Source organism: Malaclemys terrapin, chromosome 13 (assembly GCF_027887155.1).
Source record: "Malaclemys terrapin pileata isolate rMalTer1 chromosome 13, rMalTer1.hap1, whole genome shotgun sequence".
Lineage (NCBI taxonomy): Eukaryota > Metazoa > Chordata > Testudines > Emydidae > Malaclemys > Malaclemys terrapin.
This window is the reverse complement of record NC_071517.1, coordinates 46,625,048-46,645,139: the sequence shown is the minus strand read 5'-3', so window position 1 is coordinate 46,645,139 and position 20,092 is coordinate 46,625,048. Positions and strand designations below refer to the sequence as shown.

The window sequence follows — 20,092 nt, the reverse complement described above, 5'->3', positions numbered from 1 at the left end:
CTGCTGTGGCGCAGGAAGGGCTAAAACCCAGGAGGCCAGCCTCCACCCCCACACCTCCATGCCCCCCCCCGAGCCAGAAAGGAACCCAGGAGTCCTGGCTCGCAGGCGCCATCTTGCTCCCCCCGTACACCAGGGATGTGCGTGCTGTGAATGAGGAGCCAACCTTGGTGCGTTGGGGGCAGTTTATTGGCTGCAGGTTCCCCCCGCCCCGCAAAAAAAAAAAATTCCATGGGGTGAGTCCTGTTCCTGTGGTGTCTCCGTACAGGGGGATTGAAGCAGGGTAGGGGCAGATGGTCCCCTGCTGTGGGGTATGGGGTCTCACTCTGGCACAGTCTCCCCAACCCACTGCAGATATGGTGCGTTTCCCTGCTGGATGGGAAGTGCAATCACCTCTGCTACTTCGTATGGGTGCACCGACCTGTAGGGAGATGGGGGAAGTCAGAGGGGGTGGAGCAGGCAAGGATTCCCCAGTAACTCCCCCCAGGGACTCACCACTCTGCCCCTGCCACCCCCACCCCCCCAGAGACTCATGTCCTCTCCCCGCCCCCAGCAACCCTCCTGCCACACACACTCAGCCTTCTCTCGAGACTCCACCCCCCCCACCCCAAAAATTCCCTAGGCCCATCCCCACCAGCAGGCTCCCACAGGGTGGAGAAGGAGACAGAAGGACAATGGACTGACCGGACAAAATCGGTCAGCGCTGGGATCCGGGAACTCCGGGTTTTGATCATCTGGGGAGAGACAGATGGTGAAAGGTGGGGGGTTTCCATTAGCTGCTCCTCCCCCCCCCCCCAACATGCAGGGCGGAGCCCGGGGTTCTAGAGCCTCCCCATTGCCTACACAGGCAGGGGATTTATGCCCCATCCCACAGAGACCCTCCCCACATGATCCCTCACCAACAGCACCTCCCTGTCCTCTTCGATCTTCCCCTTCCACTCGTATCTGAAAGAAACCAGCAGGGGGAGCTGGTGAGAGGGATACACAGAGAAAGCCTGCCCCAGTCAGCAAGGCCAGGCCACTCCCCCATCCCAATTCCAGGCCCAATGCAGTGACCATAGAGCCCGGGGACTTGGCTCCTGCACTCACATGGATGTGATCTGAGGCATGATGTTGACACAGGCAGCCAGGTGCTTCTCTACCATCACCCTGCTCAGGACAAAAATACATATCAGTGTCCTCCATGCTCAAAAGTCCCCCACTCCCACCCCAGAGTTGGGATAGAACCCAGGAGTCCTGGCTCCCACCCCCCTGCTCTAACCCACCAGCCCCCACTCCCCCCCCAGAGTTGGGATAGAACCCAGGAGTCCTGGCTCCCAGCCCCCTGCTCTAACCCACCAGCCCCCACTCCCCTCCCAGAGCTGGGGAGAGAACCCAGGAGTCCTGGCTCCCAGCCCCCCTGCTCTAACCCACCAGCCCCCACTTCCCTCCCAGAGCCGGGGATAGAGCCCAGCTCCACCTTGCAATCTCCTTGCCCACTTTTTCATTGGGGCAGGTGACGAAGGCAGCTGACAGGCTCCCTGGGGTATAGGCTTCAGCCGCCATGGAGAAGAGACGCTGATACACGGTTCGGAGCAGTAGCACCATCAACAGGGACAGCAACAGCACCTATGGCCAAGAGACAGTGAGAGTAAGGGCCAGACCTGGGGGACTGCAGGGACTTGGGTGGGGGTCTCGCTGAGGGCACCCTCCCCTCGCAGTCAGTACTGGCCCCAGGTTGGCACTAGGAGGTGTGTTACTGCGTCGCCAGTGTAGACAGCCGCTGAACCCCCCGAGAGGCGGATGCATCTCAGCGCCGGGCGAGGCATAGCCCCATAGGTGGTCGGCAGCAGTCAGGCTTTTACTCACGTAGCAGGCAGCTTTCATCGGCGCGTGTCGCTGCTACCGCCCCTGCGGGACTCCGCCCAAGGGACTGGGACCAGCCCTGCAAGGGCAAACAGCCAACTGAGCCGGCTCCCCTGCCCCGCTCCCCTAGGGCCAGGCCGCCCTGCGAGGGGAGAGCAGCCCCCGCAAGGCCTGGGGCAGCGGGGCACTGCGCTGGCGCGAACCCAGGCTGCACCTCCTACCTGCCCGCGCGGCTCTGCTGCTGCAATCGGTGCTGGACCCGCCCCTCCCCCTTCACGTGACCCAGGACAGCAGCATGCTGCTGCCGCAAACCCGCCCCCTTGAGTCACGCGACTATGTCCCGCCCCCCTCACCATGTGCCTCCGCTCTCCTATAGCATCAGGGAGGATCCGTCCCCGGACGGGGTCTCTTAATCCCAACTGCTTCCCCCTGTTCTCCCAGCATCCCCTTGTTCTCCCCCAGTGCCCCTCAATCCTGACTGCAGCCCCCTGCTCTCCCAGCCCTGGGCTCCCTCAATAGCTCCCCCAGTGCCCCTCAATCCTGACTGCAACCCCCTGTTCTCCCAGCATCCCCCTGGGCTCCCTCAATAGCTCCCCCAGTGCTCCTCAATCCTGACTGCAGACCCCTGCTCTCCCAGCCCTGGGCTCCCTCAATAGCTCTCCCAGTGCCCCTCAATCCTGACTGCAGACCCCTGCTCTCCCAGCCCTGGGTTCCCCTGATAGCTCTCCCAGTGCCCCTCAATCCTGACTGCAGACCCCTGCTCTCCCAGCCCTGGGCTCCCTCAATAGCTCCCCCAGTGCCCCTCAATCCTGACTGCAGACCCCTGCTCTCCCAGCCCTGGGCTCCCTCAATAGCTCCCCCAGTGCCCCTCAATCCTGACTGCATCCCCCTGTTCTCCCAGCCCTGGGCTCCCTCAATAGCTCCCCCAGTGCTCCTCAATCCTGACTGCAGACCCCTGCTCTCCCAAACCCTGGGTTCCCTCCTGCTGCAGCTCTGCCAGTGCCCCTCACTCCTGACCCACAGCCTCCTGCTACCCAGTCCTGCACCCCTCCCCCCAGCTCTGTCAGTGTCCCTCAATCCGGACATGCAGCCCTCTCACTATTCCCTAATTAAATAGTTTTTCCTCTCAGTTCCAGGGGCTGGATGCTTAAGTGATCAGGGAACTCCCAGCTGGGCCATTGCTAAGTGGAGAGAGAGCAGTGACCCAGGTCCAGCTGCTGTTCCACTTGTCCTGGATCCAAGCCCACCCTACTCTATCCATCCCACTAGATCCCACTCCAAACCAAACTGGGACAGTCTCCAGGTTCCTGACCCCATCCCCTTGCTATAATGCTACTTCCCCTGACACCACATCCAGCACCCCAGCCCTGGGAAGTCCTGATCCCTGCCCCTCACACCAGATCTAGCACCCCCACCCCCTCAGCACTCCAGAGACACACCCTGCCAGTGCTCCAGCTCTCCTTGATAGGGGTCCAAGCTGTTACATTTTGGGAAGGACTTGTGGCAGGGTAAGCTCATCCCCATAGCATCTCCTTATGGGGCACCAGGCCACATCCCACAGGTTTGTGGTTAACAGTGCCCAGGGTCTGCCCCTCCCCAGAGGCTGCTTGGAGCTGGGATGGGAACGGGAACCCCTGTGTCCGGGCACGGCCTGCCCCCAGCATCAGGGTGAGGGGCCAGAATGAGCTGCTGCAGGGGGATGAGTCTAGGGCTCATTAGCAACATACCCATCCAAACACAGACACTCCTAGTACACAACACAACCCTAGTGCCCCCTAAATCACCAAAGGACACATCCAAACAGGGGCTGGGGGAGGAACAATTGTACCAGGGCCTGAGCTCAGGAGGCCCACCCAAAAAAACCCATCTGTAACTGGGATGTTACATAGGGGAGATTCGCCCTTGTTATGTTGTATGTAAGCCTATGTGAGTCTTACTGTTTTGCACGAATGCTGTGTGTGCCTCAGTTTCCCTGTCTATTATGTCTAGGTGGTGGGAATAAGCTTGTGTGACTTTTGCAGCAGTTGCTCCTGCATGGATGCTATGGCCACCCCTTCGTAACCTGAGACCCAGGAGAGGGGGATGCGAGACAAAGGCCGGAGGAGGAGCGGGGCCAGGCAGCTGGAAGTGAGTCAGTCTCGGCTGGCTTGGGGCGCAGCGGGAGGACCAGAGCTCTGGCTCTGGGCTCCCCTCCCACCAAGATGGACTTGGCTGAAAGTCACTTATTTCTCTGCTGACAAGTTCTGTTCTACACTGTGATCCTGTCGACTAATAAACCTTCTGTTTTACCGGATGGCTGAGAGTCACTGCTGACTGTGGAGCTGGGGTGCAGGACCCTCTGGCTCCCCCAAGAGCCCCGCCCGGGTGGACTCGCTGTGGGAAGAGCACGGAGGGGCAGGGGATGCTGAATGCTCTGAGGTCAGACCCAGGAAGGTCAAAGCTGTGTAAGCTTCTTGCCCTGGAGACATGCTCAGAGAAAACAACGAGGAGTCCTTGTGGCATCTTAGAGACTAACAAATTTATTTGGGCATAAGCTTTCATGGGCTAAAACCCACTTCATCAGATGCATGGAGTGAAAAATACAGTAAGCAGTATAAATATTACAGCACATGAAAAGATGTGAGTTGCCTTACCAAGTGGGGGGTCAGTGCTAACGAGGCCAATTCAATTAAGGTGGAAGTGGCCTATTCTCAACAGTTGACAAGAAGGGGGTGAATATCAAGGGAAGGAAAATTACTTTTGTAGTGCTAACGAGGCCAATGCAATCAAGGCGGATGTCGCCTATTTCCAACAGTTGACAAGAAGGTGTGAGTATCAGCAGGGAGAAAATTACATTTTTTAGTGACCCATCCACTCCCAGTCTTTATTCAGGCTTAATTTGATGGCGTCCAGTTTGCAAATTAATTCCAGTTCTGCGGTTTCTTGTTGGAGTCTGTATTTGAAGTTTTTTTGTTTAAGAATTGCCCCTTTTAAGTCTGTTATTGAGTGTCCAGGGAGATTGAAGTGTTCTCCTACTGGTTTTTGAATGTTATAATTCTTGATGTCTGATTTATGTCCATTTATTCTTTTGCGTAGAGACTGTCCGGTTTGGCCAATGTACATGGCAGAGGGGCATTGCTGGCACATGATGGCATATATCACATTGGTAGATGTGCAGGTGAACGAGCCCCTGATGGTGTAGCTCAATGGTTCTCAAACTTTTGTACTGGTGACCCCTTTCACATAGCAAGCCTCTGCGTGCGACCCCCCCCCCTTATAAATTAAAAACACTTTTAAATATATTTAATACCATCATAAATGCTGGAGGCAAAGCAGGGTTTGGGGTGGAGGCCGACAGCTTGTGACCCCACATGTAATAACCTCACGACCCCCTGTGGGGTCCCAACCCCCAGTTTGAGAACCCCTGGTGTAGCTGATGTGGTTAGCTCCTATGATGGTGTCCCTTGAATAGATATGGAGACGGAGTTGGCAACGGGCTTTGTTGCAAGGATAGGTTTCTGGGTTAGTGTTTTTGTTGTGTGGTGTGTAGTTGCTGGTGAGTATTTGCTTCAGGTTGGGGGGGTTGTCTGTAAGTGAGGACTGGCCTATCTCCCAAGGTCTGTGAGAGTGAGGGATCGTCCTTCAGGATAGGTTGTAGATCCTTGATGATGCGCTGGAGAGGTTTTAGTTGCGGGCTGTAGGTGACGGCTAGTGACGTTCTGTTACTTTCTTTGTTGGGCCTGTCCTGTAGTAGGTGACTTCTGGGTACCCTTCTGGCTCTGTCAATCTGTTTCTTCACTTCACCAGGTGGGTACTGTACTTTTAAGAACACTTGGTAGAGATCCTGTTGGTGTTTGTCTCTGTCTGAGGGATTGGAGCAAATGCGGTTGTATCTTAGAGCTTGGCTGTAGACAATGGATTGTGTGATGTGGTCTGGATGAAAGCTGGAGGCGTGTAAGTAAGTATAACCTCTAAGTATATCCTCTAAGGATAGAACCAGAAGCAATGGGTTTAAACTGCAGCAAGGGAGTGTCACGGAGTATTGGGGGACTCAGGGCCCTGCACCCCCGGCTTCCTGCGATTCACCATGACTCTCAGCCAGCCAGTAAAGCAGAAGGTTTATTTGGATGACAGGAATACAGTCCAAGACAGGTCTTGCAGGCATAGACAACAGGGACCCCCTCAGTTAGGTCCATCTTGGGGTCCCCGGGCATCCCAGCCCAGCCCCCCTTGGGAGGTCAGAGCCATCTCTGCCCCCCAGCCCTCTCTCCCTGCCTGCTTCCAGCACTCTGCCTTCAGCGACCCCTCCCACAGCCTTTGTTCAGTTTCCCGGGCTAAGGAGTCGCCTCCCCTTCAACCCCTTCCTGGGTTCTCATGTTACACACTCAGGTATGCGCCCTCGGGCAGATCCCATCCTGCAATGCAGACCATCCTAGTCACACTCCCCTGTCAGCATTCACAGACCACAGTGAGAACAGGCCCAGTTCGTCACATCTCTCCCCCCTTCGAGACCGAACTGAGCAGGGTCACTTTAGCCAGTGACCTGGGGAAGTTCGAACCTACCCCCGTTCCCATGGATGCCCCCGCATCCCTCCCATTCCTTGGTGAGAATTACACCAGGCCCCTCCAGTTTCACGCCCCCCCTTAGGTCGGGGGTGCTTGATGGCACTCGCAGTTCGCATGTGGGAAGGTTTATGCGGCCTGCGCCCTTTTTCCACCCCCATACCTCTGGGGTTCCAACTGGGCTGTGGTCTTCTCCCAGCGCTCCAGTCTGGAGGTCTGTGCTTTGGGCTCTCTTGGTTCAGAGCCGCCCTTTTAACCTTGGCCACCCTCTGGAAAGGATCCTTATTGCTGGGCAAGGGTCCTAAAGCTGTTTTCCCCTTGTCCCGGGCCTTCCTCCCCCTCTGACAGGGGTCACAGGATCCGCAGTACTGTCGGACAGTAACAAAGACCCCAGGCCAGTAAAAGCTCCGTAGCAGCCTCTGCTGGGTACGCCAGGTTCCCTGGTGCCCTGCGAGGGGAATGTCATGGGCCCGGCACAGCAGCTGGCGGCGATACTTCTGGGGTACCACCAGCTGCCTCCTGATCCCCCCTGACTCCATTTTCCCTGGGGGAGCCCATTCTCGGTACAGGAACCCCTTCTCCCACAGGAACCTTTTCCGGCCACCTCGTCCCATGGTCTGTACCGCATTGAGGTCGGCCAGGTCCCTTATCTTCCGCAAGGAGGGATCTCTCTGCAACTCGGCCTGGAACTCAGCAGCTGGGACAGGGATGGCCACCTGCTCTTTCTCGCCCGCTGGGTCCGAAGCTGCAGCCTCCCTGAGCCGCGTCCCTGGGCGTTCCCTCCCCACCAGCTTAGGGTCCCGCGCCTCAGGCAAAGCACCCCCCCCAAGGCCAGGGGGCAGTGCCCCTTGCCGGCTCTGACCGCGGGTCACAACTAAGGCGGTCTGGGGGCTGCTTGGCCAGTCCTCTAGGTCCCCCCCCATCAACACCTCGGTGGGCAAATGGTGGTGCACTCCCACATCCTTGGGGCCCTCCTTGGCCCCCCATTTCAGGTGTACCCTCGCTACGGGAACCTTGAATGGGGTCCCGCCCACCCCGGTCAGGGTCAGGAAGGTGTTGGGCACCACCCGATCTGGGGCCACCACCTCGGGCCGGGCCAGTGTCACCTCTGCGCCCGTGTCCCAGTAACCATAAACTTTCTTCCCCTCCACCTCCAGGGGAACAAGGCACTCGCTCCGCAGGGACAGCCCCGCGCCAACCCTGTAAACGGAGAACTTTGAATCCGGAGCATCTGGCCCCCCAGAGAAGCTGGCCTGGGGCTCTCCTCCCTCCTTAGCAGGTGGTACTCTGCCAGCCCCCCTTCCCTGGGAATGCTGCCTCTCGCCGGGCTGGGTCTCTACCCAGTCAACCCTCTGTGGGTTCGGCCTGCTCAGTCTGTCCCTGAGCCTGGGGCACTGGGCCCGTATGTGGCCCTTTTGGCCACAGTGGTAGCAGCCCATGTCCCATGGGTCCCCTTGAGTGGGTCGGATGGTCCTGATGCCGGATGTTCCCCTCTGATGGGGTTTTTCTGTATTTTCCCACGGGGAGGTCCCATGGTGACTCTCTCTCTGCGTTGTGGTGGGATTGCTCCTTTGGGACTCCTCCCTTTTATCTCCTGACCGGCTCTTTACGAACTCATCGGCCAGCCGGCCTGCCTGTCGCGGGTTCTCTGGCTTTCTGTCCACCAACCACAGCCTCAGGTCAGATGGGCACCGCTCATACAGTTGCTCCAGTACCAGCAGTTTGACCAGGTCCTCCTTCGTCTGGGCCCCATCAGCCCACTTGCTGGCGTATCCTTCCATGCGGGCGGCTAGTTGCAGATATGAGATCTCAGGGGTTTTATCCTGATTCCGGAACCTTTCCCGGTACATCTCAGGAGTCAGCCCAAACTCCCGTAGCAGGGCCTTTTTGAATAGCTCGTAGTCCCCTTTCTCTGCCTCTTCCAGTTGGCGGTACAATGCCACGGCTTTGGGGTCCAGTAAGGGGGTAAGGACCCGGAGTCTGTCCGCGGGATCAACCTGGTGCAGCTCGCAGGCCGTCTCAAAGGCCTCCAGGAAGTCATCCATGTCCTCCCCCTCCTTGTATGGGGCCATGATGCACTTATCAAAGCTCCGTGCAGTCCTGGGTCCCCCCTCACTCACCGCAGCCGGGGGTTCGCTGCCCCTCAGTCTCGCCAGTTCCAGTTCACGCTGATGCTGTCTCTCATTCTCCTGTCTCTGTCTCTCTTTCTCCTCCAGTTCATGCTGTCTCTGTCTCTCTTCACGCTGATGCTGTCTCTCTTTCTCCTCCCGTTCATGCTGACGCTGTCTCTCTTCATGCTGTCTCTGTTGTTCACGATCCTCCAGCTCCCTCAGTTTTAGCTCTTTCTCCCATTCCAGCCAATTCCGCTCCCCGGATGCCGAACGCCGCCGGGAGGATCCTCTGCTGGCCGGCGAGCTTCGCCGGGGGGACCCCCTGCTGGCCGGGGGGGTCACGGCGCCCTCGGTATTTGCTGGGCTCCTCCCCACCCTTCCCCTAGGCATAGGAAGGAGGGGTCTCGGGAAGCCCTCAGCAGCCGGCTGACCACTCCCAGCTGGGACAGACACTGGTGCCTGCGCTGCATTTGCCAGGCTGCTTCCCTGAGACACAGGGATCAGTTCATTCGCGCGATCTTCCGCCTCCAGCTGGGCAATGAGCTGTTCTTTGGTGAGCCTCCCAATGCGCAGCCGCCTCTGCTTGCACAGCTCCACCAGGTCGCTCTTAAGCCGCTTGGCATACATCTTCCTGCTGGCCACTCACCGGCCTGTGTGCTCACAGCTCCCCACAGTTCCCAGGGGGCCCCCTAGTGTGCCAGCCCTTCTCGAGGTCACCGCCTCTCTGCCAGGGTCGAGCTGCAGACTCCTCCGCCCCTGGGACCACTCGCTGCGATCCCCCCGGGGGACCCTGTTACTGCAAAAGTCCTTCTCGCTGGTCACACACTCCCAGGGGTAATAACCGTCTCTCTCTCACTCTTCAGCACGCCTGGTCCCCGTCAATCCCCCTTCGTTTTACTGCTCCCCAGTCACTTACTGCAGGAAGCGCCGTCCACGGGGTGCAGTAGATCCCACCGCTGCCACCAGTTGTCACGGAGTATTGGGGGACTCAGGGCCCTGCACCCCCGGCTTCCTGCGATTCACCATGACTCTCAGCCAGCCAGTAAAGCAGAAGGTTTATTTGGATGACAGGAATACAGTCCAAGACAGGTCTTGCAGGCATAGACAACAGGGACCCCCTCAGTTAGGTCCATCTTGGGGTCCCCGGGCATCCCAGCCCAGCCCCCCTTGGGAGGTCAGAGCCATCTCTGCCCCCCAGCCCTCTCTCCCTGCCTGCTTCCAGCACTCTGCCTTCAGCGACCCCTCCCACAGCCTTTGTTCAGTTTCCCGGGCTAAGGAGTCGCCTCCCCTTCAACCCCTTCCTGGGTTCTCATGTTACACACTCAGGTATGCGCCCTCGGGCAGATCCCATCCTGCAATGCAGACCATCCTAGTCACACTCCCCTGTCAGCATTCACAGACCACAGTGAGAACAGGCCCAGTTCGTCACAGGGAGGTCTAGGTTGGACATTAGGAAAAAGTTCCTAACTGTCAGGGTGGTTAAACACTGGAATAAATTGCCTAGGGAGGTTATGGAATCTCCATCTCTGGAGATATTTAAGAGTAGGTTAGATAAATGTCTATCAGGGATGGTCTAGACGGTATTTGGTCCTGCCATGCGGGCAGGGGACTGGACTTGATGACCTCTCGAGGTCCCTTCCAGTCCTCGCATGATACTCTTATCGATAAACTAGACAAATACAATTTAGATGGGGCTACTATAAGGTGGGTGCATAACTGGCTGGATAACCGTACTCAGAGAGTTGTTATTAATGGTTCCCAATCCTGCTGGAAAGGCATAACGAGTGGGGTACCGCATGGGTCTGTTTTGGGACCGGCGCTGTTCAATATCTTCATCAACGACTTAGATATTGGCATAGAAAGTACGCTTATTAAGTTTGCGGATGATACCAAACTGGGAGGGATTGCAACTGCTTTGGAGGACAGAATCTATGAATCTATGAATAACGGTCAGTAGGTTTCCGGTATAGGGTGGTGTTTATGTGACCATCGCTTATATGCACTGTAGTGTCCAGGAAGTGGATCTCTTGTGTGGACTGGTCCAGGCTGAGGTTGATGGTGGGGTGGAAATTGTTGAAATCCTGGTGGAATTCCTCAAGGGCTTCTTTTCCATGGGTCCAGATGATGAAGATGTCATCAATGTAGCGCAAGTAGAGTAGGGGCGTTAGGGGACGAGAGCTGAGGAAGCGTTATTCTAAGTCAGCCATAAAAATGTTGGCATACTGTGGGGCCATGCAGGTACCTATAGCAGTCCCGTTGAAGGTATGCTCAGAGAGAGGAACAGGAGTACTTGTGGCACCTTAGAGAGAGGAGGCTCCCCCAGAGTCCTGACTGGCTTCATACCAAGTAGTTCCAGAGCATTGCCCCAGTGAGGGTGGGGCCCCAGTGAACATGATATGCCAGGGTCCCAAATTTCTCTTGATGGGTCTCTCTTAATCCACAACATTTCCCTAATGCCTAACACACAATGCACATCCCTGAATACACACCGTGCCCCTAACATATGACACAATACCCACCCCAATGCACCTTCCTTAACACACATCCCACTACTCTGAATATGACCTAACACACACAAATAATATGCAACACACTCTAATCCCCTATCACACAACGCAATATGCTCCCAATGCACTCAAACACACCAACACAAAATATGCTCCTCTAATATCTCCTAACACACACAGCCCAATGCACCATACTTCACCCCAACACACAATCCTGCCCTGTGTATGCACATCCCTAAAACGTGCCCACACGCCAAGCCAGTATTGGACACAGACAGCTCTGTGCAGACAGCAAACTCCTCCACAATAATCTACCCCACCTCATGCGCTCACAAACGTGCACACTTACCCTGCACACATACAAGTGCACCCACTCAGAGACCAGCATGCGCACACACACACCCTCTCTCTCTGCAAGAGCCTGGAGCTGCCCTAGAAACACCCCCCTAGGGAGACAGTTCTTCTCCTGACCCACTAATAGGGGGCTGTTACACAACCACACACTGAGGGGTGGCGTCACACCCCCTCAGCTCACAGGGGTGGGGAAGCTCAGCTGCCCCCCAGGGAGAAGCCAAGATGCACACTCACTTTTGCCCTGCAAGAACATTTGCCCCCTTCACACTCACCCTGCATGCACACTCACCCCAAATACACACTTGCTGTCTCTCTTCATACACCCACTCATCCTGCATGCACACTTGCTCCACACACTCCATTTGTGCACTCACTTTTAATGGAAACTTGCACACAATCATTCTCAACCCACACACACTCCCACTAGCCCTGAGTGTGTTTGTCCAAGGGGGACACACCCTCCACATTTGCACTCATTCTGCATGCACACTCACACTTGCTCCACACACAGGCCCATTCACCATGTGCACACTTACCCTCTTCCATGCTTGTCCCCTGCACTGAGATCCTGCAGTCACACTCCCCCATGTGCACTCCCACTCAGCCTGCATGCACACTTACCCAAGGCACACTAATCCATGTACCCTCACACCCACTCTAATCACATTCACCCTGCACACACACTCAGCCTCCTCCTGAATACACAGTTGCTCTGTGCGCACTCACTCACCCTGCATGCACAAGTCCCCTGCACACTGACCCTCAGCCTGCACTCACATGTACTTGCTGCCACACTTGCCCTACCCTGGTGTCTCCATTAAAGGCAGCTGCACTCTACTCAGAACAGCAGACATGGGGACGTGGGGATGGCTTGGCACAGTACCAGGGGCCAGGGTTTGGTGTGGGGTGGGCAGAGGGAACAATACAGAGTACTTGGGAGCAGGGCTGGAGATGGTAGAAGGGCAAGAGGCACTGGGGGGAAGACCAGGGCCATAGATCTGGAGAGCGGGCAGGAACCATAGATCTGGATGGTGGGGGGTCAGGTGTTCCGGGGGGGGGGCATAGATCTAGACTGGGGACAGGTGCCACAGATCTCAATGGGGGCGGGGGGTTCTGGGGGCAGTGGCCATAGAACTGGATGGGGGCTCTGGGGGGCAGGGTTTGGGGAGCAGGGGGCTCGTGGGGGCAGGAGTCTCGGGGGGGGGGAAGGCCATAGAATTGGATGGGGGCGGGGGGCTCGAGGGCAGGCAGAGGCCATAGAGCTGGATGGGGACTTTGGAGGGTAGGAGGTTCGGGGGTGCCGGGGCCATAGAGCTGGATGGCGGCTTTGTGGATTTGGGGGCTCTGGGGGGCAGGGGTCTTGGTGGGGAGCCCATAGATCTGGATGGGGGCTTTTGGGGCAGGGGCCATAGAGATGGATAGGGGCAGGGGGCATAGAGCTGGATAGGGGCAGGGGGCTCGGGGGGCAGTGGTCATAGAGCTGGATGGAGGCAGGGGGCTCAGGGGCAGGCAGAGTCAATAGAGCTGGATGGGAGCAGGGGGCTCAGGTGGGGGGCAAGCCATAGAGCTGGATGGCGGCTCTGGGGGCAGGGGCCATAGAGCTGGATGGCGGCTCTGGGGGCAGGGTTTGGGGAGCAGGGGGCTCGTGGGGGCAGGAGTCTCGGGGGGGGGAAGGGGCCATAGAGCTGGATGTCGGGTTTGGGGAGTGGGGGGGGGGCAGGGGCCATAGAGCTGGATGTCGGGTTTGGGGAGTGGGGGGGCAGGGGCCATAGAGCTGGATGGCGGCTCTGGGGGCAGGGTTTGGGGAGCAGGGGACTCGTGGGGGCAGGAGTCTCGGGGGGGGGGGAAGGGGCCATAGAGCTGGATGTCGGGTTTGGGGAGTGGGGGGGCAGGGGCCATAGAGCTGGATGGCGGCTCTGGGGGCAGGGTTTGGGGAGCAGGGGGCTCGTGGGGGCAGGAGTCTCGGGGGGGGGAAGGGGCCATAGAGCTGGATGTCGGGTTTGGGGAGTGGGGGGGCAGGGGCCATAGAGCTGGTTGGCAGCTTTGGGGGGCCCGGTTCCCGGTACGCGGCGGAACCTGGCTCCGAAGCCCACGTGCCCCCACCCCCGGGTTAAGATGTGTGTGTTCAGGGGTGGGGGGAGCGATGTTTAAAGGGGACGCGACAGCTCCCTTTTCTGTCGGCCGCACGCGGCGCCCACCCCCACTGCAGCTGCCGCGCGGCCGCCTTTAAGAGTGGGCAGCGCGCGGGGCCCGTGTGAGAGGCTGGAGCGGCCGCGGCTTCAGCACCAGCATCCGCGACAGCAGCATCCTTCGGCGGCGGCGGCGAGCGGGGGAGGGGGAGCTCGGCTGCGGGGGCCCGGCGGGGCCCAGCCAGGCAGCGTGGGTGGGAGGCGGCCCCCCCGCAGGCCTGGCCGCTCCTACTGCATCCAGCACCGCCCCGGCTGCTTCTGCCGTCCCCCAACCCCCTTGCACCCCACTCTCCTGACCCCCTGTTCCCCCGACCCCCTTGCACCCCGCTCTCCCCAGTCACCCAACCCCCTGTTCCCCCGACCCCCTTGCACCCCACTCTTCCTAGTCCTCTGGCACCCCTGATCCCCTTTCACCCTGCTATCCCTAGTCCCCTGGCACCCCGACCCCCTGTTCCCCCTGACACCCCCTCCCCTGGCACCCCCTGCACCCCTGTCTCCCGGATCCCCCACCACCCCTGCTCTCCTGGTTCCTCTTAAGTCCTCTTCCCTGGATCACTCTGAGGTCCTTGTCCCCCCACCCCTTTTCCCTCCTTCTCCTCCCCACTCTGGGGATTCCCCCCACACCACTTTCTCCTGGGTTGGCTTCTCTCCCCCCACCCTCGACTCGTCCATGACAAGCGCCAGGGACTAGCGAGCGGCTGAAGGAACCATGTCCTATGTCCCCTTTCGAGGTAAAGGATGGGGTGGGTTCAGCTGGGGTTGAGCGGGGGCACAGCTGGGGCCTATGGGTTCTGGAGTCTGAGGGGGCCTGGGGGAACAGGCAGGCTCACCTAGAGCAGGTGGGAGGGCACTGAAGGGTTCTTCCAGGGTCTGGGCTTGGGAGTGGGGCAGGGGAGGGCTGTGGGGTCAGAGAGGAAAAAGGGGTTCACCTGGAGCAGGGCAGGCAGGGTTAAGGAGGGAGTGGGGCACCATATCTGGAACACAGGGCACTGGAACTTGGGCAGGAATGGGAGGGGTCACCTGGGGCGGGCTGGAGAGTCAGGGTTCTGCTGGAGATGTGGGGTGTCCATCTGGCTGGGAGGAGACTCTGGTTCACCTGGGGCAGGTGGGGGGCACTGGGAGGTGACTGGGGCCTGTGGGGGCAGAAGGGGATGATTGTGTGTATGGAGTCCTGGGGTCTTTGGGGTTTGAGCAATGGGGGAGAATGGGGTTTGCCTGGGGGAGGTAACAAAGGCATAAAAGGGACTCATCTGAGGCCTGTGGCTCTAGGGAGCACTGGGTCAGGAGGTTCATGCAGGGCCTGCAGGCTCAGGACTGGGGATGGCTCTTTGGTTGGGGGGGAGGTCACCTAGGACTTGTGGGCTCAGGACTGGGTGGGGGGGAACATCTGGATGCAGCATGAGGGATGAAGGGGTCACATGGAGCCTGGGGAAACAGTGAGGGATGCCAGCTCATCTTGGGGTGGCAGGGGGTATGCTTGAGGGGCCATCCAAGAGAGTGAAGGGTTCTCCTGAAGGGGCTGCCCCATGGTCGGTGGGGAGGCAGGACAGAGCACTGGTGGTTGCCCTAGGACCTGTGGGGCAGTGGGGAGTCGGAGGCGAGATGGGAGGCACTGGATGGTATCCTGGGGCCTGTGAAGTCTGGGGTTCAGTTGTCTAGGGCAGGAGGTGGCAGCATTGGGGTGTGCTCTGGGCTCAGTGAAGTCAGGGGGGTGACAGGGTATGGCAGTGTTGGTGGCAGGAGGTGGGGGAGACTGGATGGTACCCTGGGACCTGTGGGGTCTGGGATTCATGGAGTCTGTGGGGAAGGGCAAAAGGAAGTTGGCTCTGGGGTTGGGGGAGGGTGGGAAGTGGCGGGGAACATGAGGGTGTTCTCTGGGGAGACAATGGTGAAGGGTTCACAGTGAAGTCATTTGGGGCTTGGAGAGATCATCTGGCCTGGGGGGTATGAGGGTCAGACTTGGTTGGGGAGGGGGATGTGTGTGGGGGGCGGTTTCCCAGAGGTTGGTGTGGCTGCAGGGTGGTTGGGTGGGTGGGCTTACCCCAGGGGTCAGTGGGGTTGGGGAGGGGAATGTATGGGGAGGCTGCTCAGGGCCTGTGGGGTCTGAAGAAGCCGTGAGAGGGAATGTCTGGGATTGGAAGTGGAGTGGGGGGTAACCCAGGGCAGGTATTAAGAGGGCGGGGGGACTCTGAGGGAAGAGTGTGGGGGGGTTACCTGGTGGACCTTGGGGTTGATACACCTGGGAGCAGCTGGGGGTGGGGGGAGACAGAGGAGGTGCTGGGGTTATCTGGAGAGCTTGCTTGTTGTCTGCTGTGTCAGGGGGTAGTAGAGGGTAGCAGGGGGGTCACTGCCCAAGGGCTGTGGGTGGGGGGGGCATTGTTCAGGGCTGTGAGGGGAACAAGGGGGTCTGGGGGCAGTAGAGGATAGTGGGTGCACTGTCTAGATCTATGGGGGCAATAGGGTAGCAAGGGGATCGGGGGGCAGTAGAGGGCCTGGGCAAGGAGCCCACTACCTGTGGGGCAGTAGGGGCAGCAAGGGGGGTGGGGGGGCTGTAGAGGGTAGTGGGTACACTGCCCAGGTCTGTGGGAGCCATAGGGGTAGCTAAGGGTTCGGGGGTAGTGGGGCTCCTTGCCCAGGCCTGTGGGTGCAGTAGGGGTAGCTAGGGGTTTGGGGAGCAGTAGAGGGTAGTGGGTGCACTTCCCAGGCCTGTGGGGGGCAGGAGGGGGGGGGACCTGTGATGGCTGTGGGAACAGCACATGGTGCCTGTAGCCAGGGTTGGGAAGTGCTGCCTGTGTTGGCTGGTGGGTTCTTAGGGCTGGATCCAGATTAGTTGCTGGGACCCTAGCATCCAGGGAGGGCCCTGGGGGTTGCTCTGTGCAGCTCATCTCCTCCCCCACACTTGTTCCCAGCCCACGGCCTGCTGGAGTGTGCCCCTGCTCACGGTCAGGGCCCACTCTGAGGTACGGGGCATTGGCCCCATTTAGGGGGCTCTGGCCCTTGATGTGAGGCTGGTGCAAATCCCCAGGAGACCCGTGTGACCCACTTTCCCAGCTGGCCCAGAAAGCACCAGGGGGGTGGGATTTGCATGCCACTCGTGCCGTCACATGTATGGTCCGGATGTTCCACCAGAACCCCTCTGCACCCTGACACCTGGCTCCTAAAACTCCTGCTGTCCGGACACCTGGGTCCGAACACCCTCCTCCTGTCCCCATGTCCTTGGGCTCTGGGCCCGAGGGAGTGTCGCATCCTCTGTCTGATCCCCATGGCCCAACACTTCTCCCTATTGTGCCCAAGGTACACGTAACCCTCACCAAAGTGGTGCCCCAGTGTCTGGCCCCCAAGTGCGGGGGGGGGGGAGGTGAGACCCCAGGCAGGGCTAGGATTAGCCCACCATGGCTAGCATGACTAGTGCTGCAGGAATGGAGTAGGGGACAATCTCCCCTCTGTCAGTGCTGGCCCCAGTGCAGTGCCAGGGGGTGCTGTGCTGCAGGGTCAGGTCAGGGGGCACTGGGCTGGGGAAAAGGTGAGGAGAACATGGGGTGTGTGTGTGCGCTGTGCTGAGGAATGGGGACACCCTGGTCGGAGTTGGAGACTCCCATCCCAACTGCCTCATAATTTATTATAGCTCCAAAATAGAAATATGAATGCGTGAATAAACATAGCACTCTGCTCAGTGATTAACAGGGCCTTTAAACACAAAATGAGCACCCCCCTCACTGGTGCCAGCCCCACCGTACCTGCTCCCCACAGTGCCCCCTGCTGGGAGAGGCTGGGTCTGGAGTAGCTGGGAGCTCCCCCTCCCCAGCCAGTGCCCAGCCCTACTCCCCACTGTGCCCCCTACTGGGGGAGGCTGGAACTGGAATAGCCAGGAGCTCCCCCCTGCCCCAGCCAGTGCCCTGCCCCACTCTCCACAGCACCCCCTACTGGGGGAGGCTGGAACTGGAATAGCCAGGAGCTCCCCCCTGCCCCAGCCAGTGCCCTGCCCCACTCTCCACAGCACCCCCTGCTGGGAGAGTCTGGGGCTGGAGTAGCTGGGAGCTCCCCCTCCCCAGCCAGTGCCCAGCCCTACTCCCCACTGTGCCCCCTACTGGGGGAGGCTGGAGCTGGAATAGCCAGGAGCTCCCCCCTGCCAGCACCCTGCCCTACTCCCCACCATGCCCCCTGCTGGGAAGGCCAGGGCTGGAATAGCTGGGGGCTCACCCCTGCTTTGGGGGATGCTGGGATGAAATACCCCCCACAGTCTCTTCCCTGCACTCAATGTGTGGAGGTGGTGGGATGCGGTTGCTAGGTAACCCCATTGGAGGATGCTCCCTCCTCCCCCCTCATCCTGGGCGGGGGGACTGGCATGAATTGAATCCCCAGAGCGTGGCAGTGTCGTGAGCTGCAGGTGGTGCTGGGGGGGCACTCTGGGCCCCTCCCCATTTAGGGGTAGGGCATCCTCTCCCCAGTTAAGTCTGGGGATGGGCAGGGGAAGGGCCCATATCTGTATCTTTGAGGGGGAGGGGTGTCTCTTCTATCTCTCTCTCTGCCAGGCTCCCCCCTCCCACATGCTTCCTGGGCTGTCACTTCCCAGCACGGATCTCCAGGCACACTCAGATCTGATGGGACAGTCAGCCCACACTGCGATGCCAGGGCTGGGAGGGGGAGAGGGCTGTGCTGGGATTCTGAGGGGATGGAGCAGGAGATGTGGGCCTGGGGGGCCCAGTGCTGAGTGAGACTCTTTCCCCCCCCCCCACAGTGTGGAGGAGTGCCCAGGAGCTAACAAGGACACCAGCTTTTAGGAGTGGCTAGGTCCTTGGGCTACTTGGCTATTCTATGCAAAGTATGTGGTGAGCTCATTTGCATTTTTGCAGGCAGGTCAGTTGAAGCAAGGAAGCATTATGTATTTGCATATTTGCATATAATTTGCATATCACTAATATCCAGCTTTGTGTGGAATCATATGGATTCAGCACTCTCTGTATCTCTCTGCAGCCTGACAGCCCCACACAGCGCAACCATCTTCCAGCTGGTTGGGGGCTGGGGTCATGGGGCAGTTCTAGCTGTGCCCCAGGCTGTCCTGGGCGCTCCACTGAGCCTGCCATGAGAGCAAAGCAGGGCTGAGCCTGCCATGGCAGCCAGAGCCGAGCCCCACCAAGCACTAAGGAGTGGGGCCCTGCTGCCCAGGGGTGGTTTTAAGCTGGTGACTAAGAGGAGAATGGCTTGGTCTGGCCCTGCCCCATGGCTGGGCATCTAATCCCCTCCCCCCTAGGGCCTGGGAAGAGCAGGCTCTCAGGAAATTGAGGCCTGGCCTCTGACCTAGGGCTGGATTCCTCTGCCCTCTGGACACCCCCTGGCCCCACTCCCAGCCCTTAGCCTGCTGCCACTGAGTGTCCCACAGTTAGGGTGACCAGATGTCCCGATTTTATAGGGACAGACCCAATTTTTGGGTCTTTTTCTTATATAGGCTCCTATTACCCCCCACCCCCGTCCCGATTTTTCACATTTGCTATCTGGTCACCCTACCCACAGTGTACCTTAATCAAAACATGAGCAATCCCAGACACATGAAGGCAGGAATTGGAGTGTGAGCACACCTGGGCACTCCTGCACTACGGGGTCAGTGCAGGGATAGTAGTTATTGCAACCTCCTCATGCTGACTTGGGCAGGATCTTGATTGTCTCCCACCCTCCATCCCTCCTCATGCACCCATTTGTTCCCAACCCTCCCTGGACCCAGCCCTCTGTCCCTGCACAAGCTTCTTTCCCTCCATCCTTCCCCAGGCATACTTCTCTGCCTCCACACCTCTAGCCATCTGTCCATCCCCACACTTACCCTTCCATCCATCCCCACATGCTCTTTCCTCCAGCCCCCTATCTGCCTTGGTAAAAGGAGTGTTCAGGTTGCAAAGTCCAGTACTGGGAGTGGGGGGGACTTCCAGGATTCAGGTATCCCATGCAGCCTTCTCTTGGTCCCCCTGTACAAATGTGTTATGAGTTTGACATGGTTTGGAATGATGTCTTTGCGCGCTATTCCCCCTTCCCATCCCTGCATGAGCCACCAACAGGATCTGACCCCAGAATCTTCTAGCTCTGCAGCACAGACCTCTCCCAAGTTGCTAAAGGATTAATTGGAAGCAGTAGTAGGTTATTAGCCTCTATGTGACCAGCTGCAGAGGAGGATGTGGCAGCTGCTTTGCCAAGATAGCAGCAGAAAGTTGGGAGCCAGGACTCATGGGTCCTCTCCCCAGCTGCATGTGTGGGGGGGTGGGGGGACATGGGTTCTGGTGGTTAGAGCAGCGGGGGTTGGGAGCCAGGACTCCTGGGTTCTAGCCAGGGATAGAGTGGTGTGTGGGGAGGAGTCAGGACTCGTGGTGTCCCTTCCCATAGGCTATGTGCTGTTTTCAGGGGGAGCCCCCCTGCCCCGTGCGATGCTGGGGCAGGCACAAGGCTGAGTTCCTTAGCAAGTGTGGGCACTCCTGTGTGTGTATTTGGAGGGAAGGGGCTGCAGAAAGGTGAGCTCAGTAGCCTGCTATGTCCAACTATGTCCACTGGGTGGCAGCACGGT

At 58.9% G+C, this 20,092-nt stretch overlaps 2 protein-coding genes across 7 annotated transcripts in view; one reads left to right on the top strand and one right to left on the bottom strand.

The window, feature by feature from the left end:
* Positions 1-168: 168 nt before the first annotated feature.
* CUTA (cutA divalent cation tolerance homolog) lies at positions 169-2,123 on the bottom strand. 2 transcript variants are annotated; one of them, XM_054047192.1, is made up of 6 exons: positions 2,064-2,123; positions 1,457-1,605; positions 1,087-1,146; positions 897-942; positions 682-731; positions 169-418 (listed from the first exon to the last, which is right to left on the bottom strand). In XM_054047192.1, the coding sequence occupies exons 2-6, from the start codon at positions 1,582-1,584 to the stop codon at positions 319-321; spliced, it is 384 nt and encodes a 127-aa protein (XP_053903167.1). In that variant the 5' UTR covers positions 1,585-1,605; positions 2,064-2,123; the 3' UTR covers positions 169-318. The 2 variants fall into 2 exon arrangements, with proteins under 2 accessions (XP_053903167.1, XP_053903166.1); XM_054047191.1 differs by lacking the exon at positions 2,064-2,123 and adding an exon at positions 1,846-2,057.
* An 11,943-nt stretch (positions 2,124-14,066) lies between these two features.
* SYNGAP1 (synaptic Ras GTPase activating protein 1) overlaps positions 14,067-20,092 on the top strand; it is a 50,026-nt gene continuing 44,000 nt past the window's right edge. For all 5 annotated transcript variants that reach the window (XR_008447032.1, XM_054048423.1, XM_054048425.1 and 2 more), the window contains exon 1: positions 14,067-14,276. Coding sequence is in view for 4 of the 5 variants with exons in the window: in XM_054048423.1 (XP_053904398.1) it covers positions 14,255-14,276 (22 nt within the window). In the remaining variant the exon portion in view is untranslated. The remainder of the gene's footprint in view (positions 14,277-20,092) is intronic.

What these genes read in the sequence shown, in the direction of transcription:
- CUTA (XM_054047191.1), bottom strand. An exon ending in ATGCCTCAGATCACATCCAT is followed by an intron (nt 943 to 1,086) that starts GTGAGTGCAGGA and finishes GGTTTCTTTCAG; the next exon opens with ATACGAGTGGAAGGGGAAGA. An exon ending in GCGCTGACCGATTTTGTCCG is followed by an intron (nt 419 to 681) that starts GTCAGTCCATTG and finishes ATCTCCCTACAG; the next exon opens with GTCGGTGCACCCATACGAAG.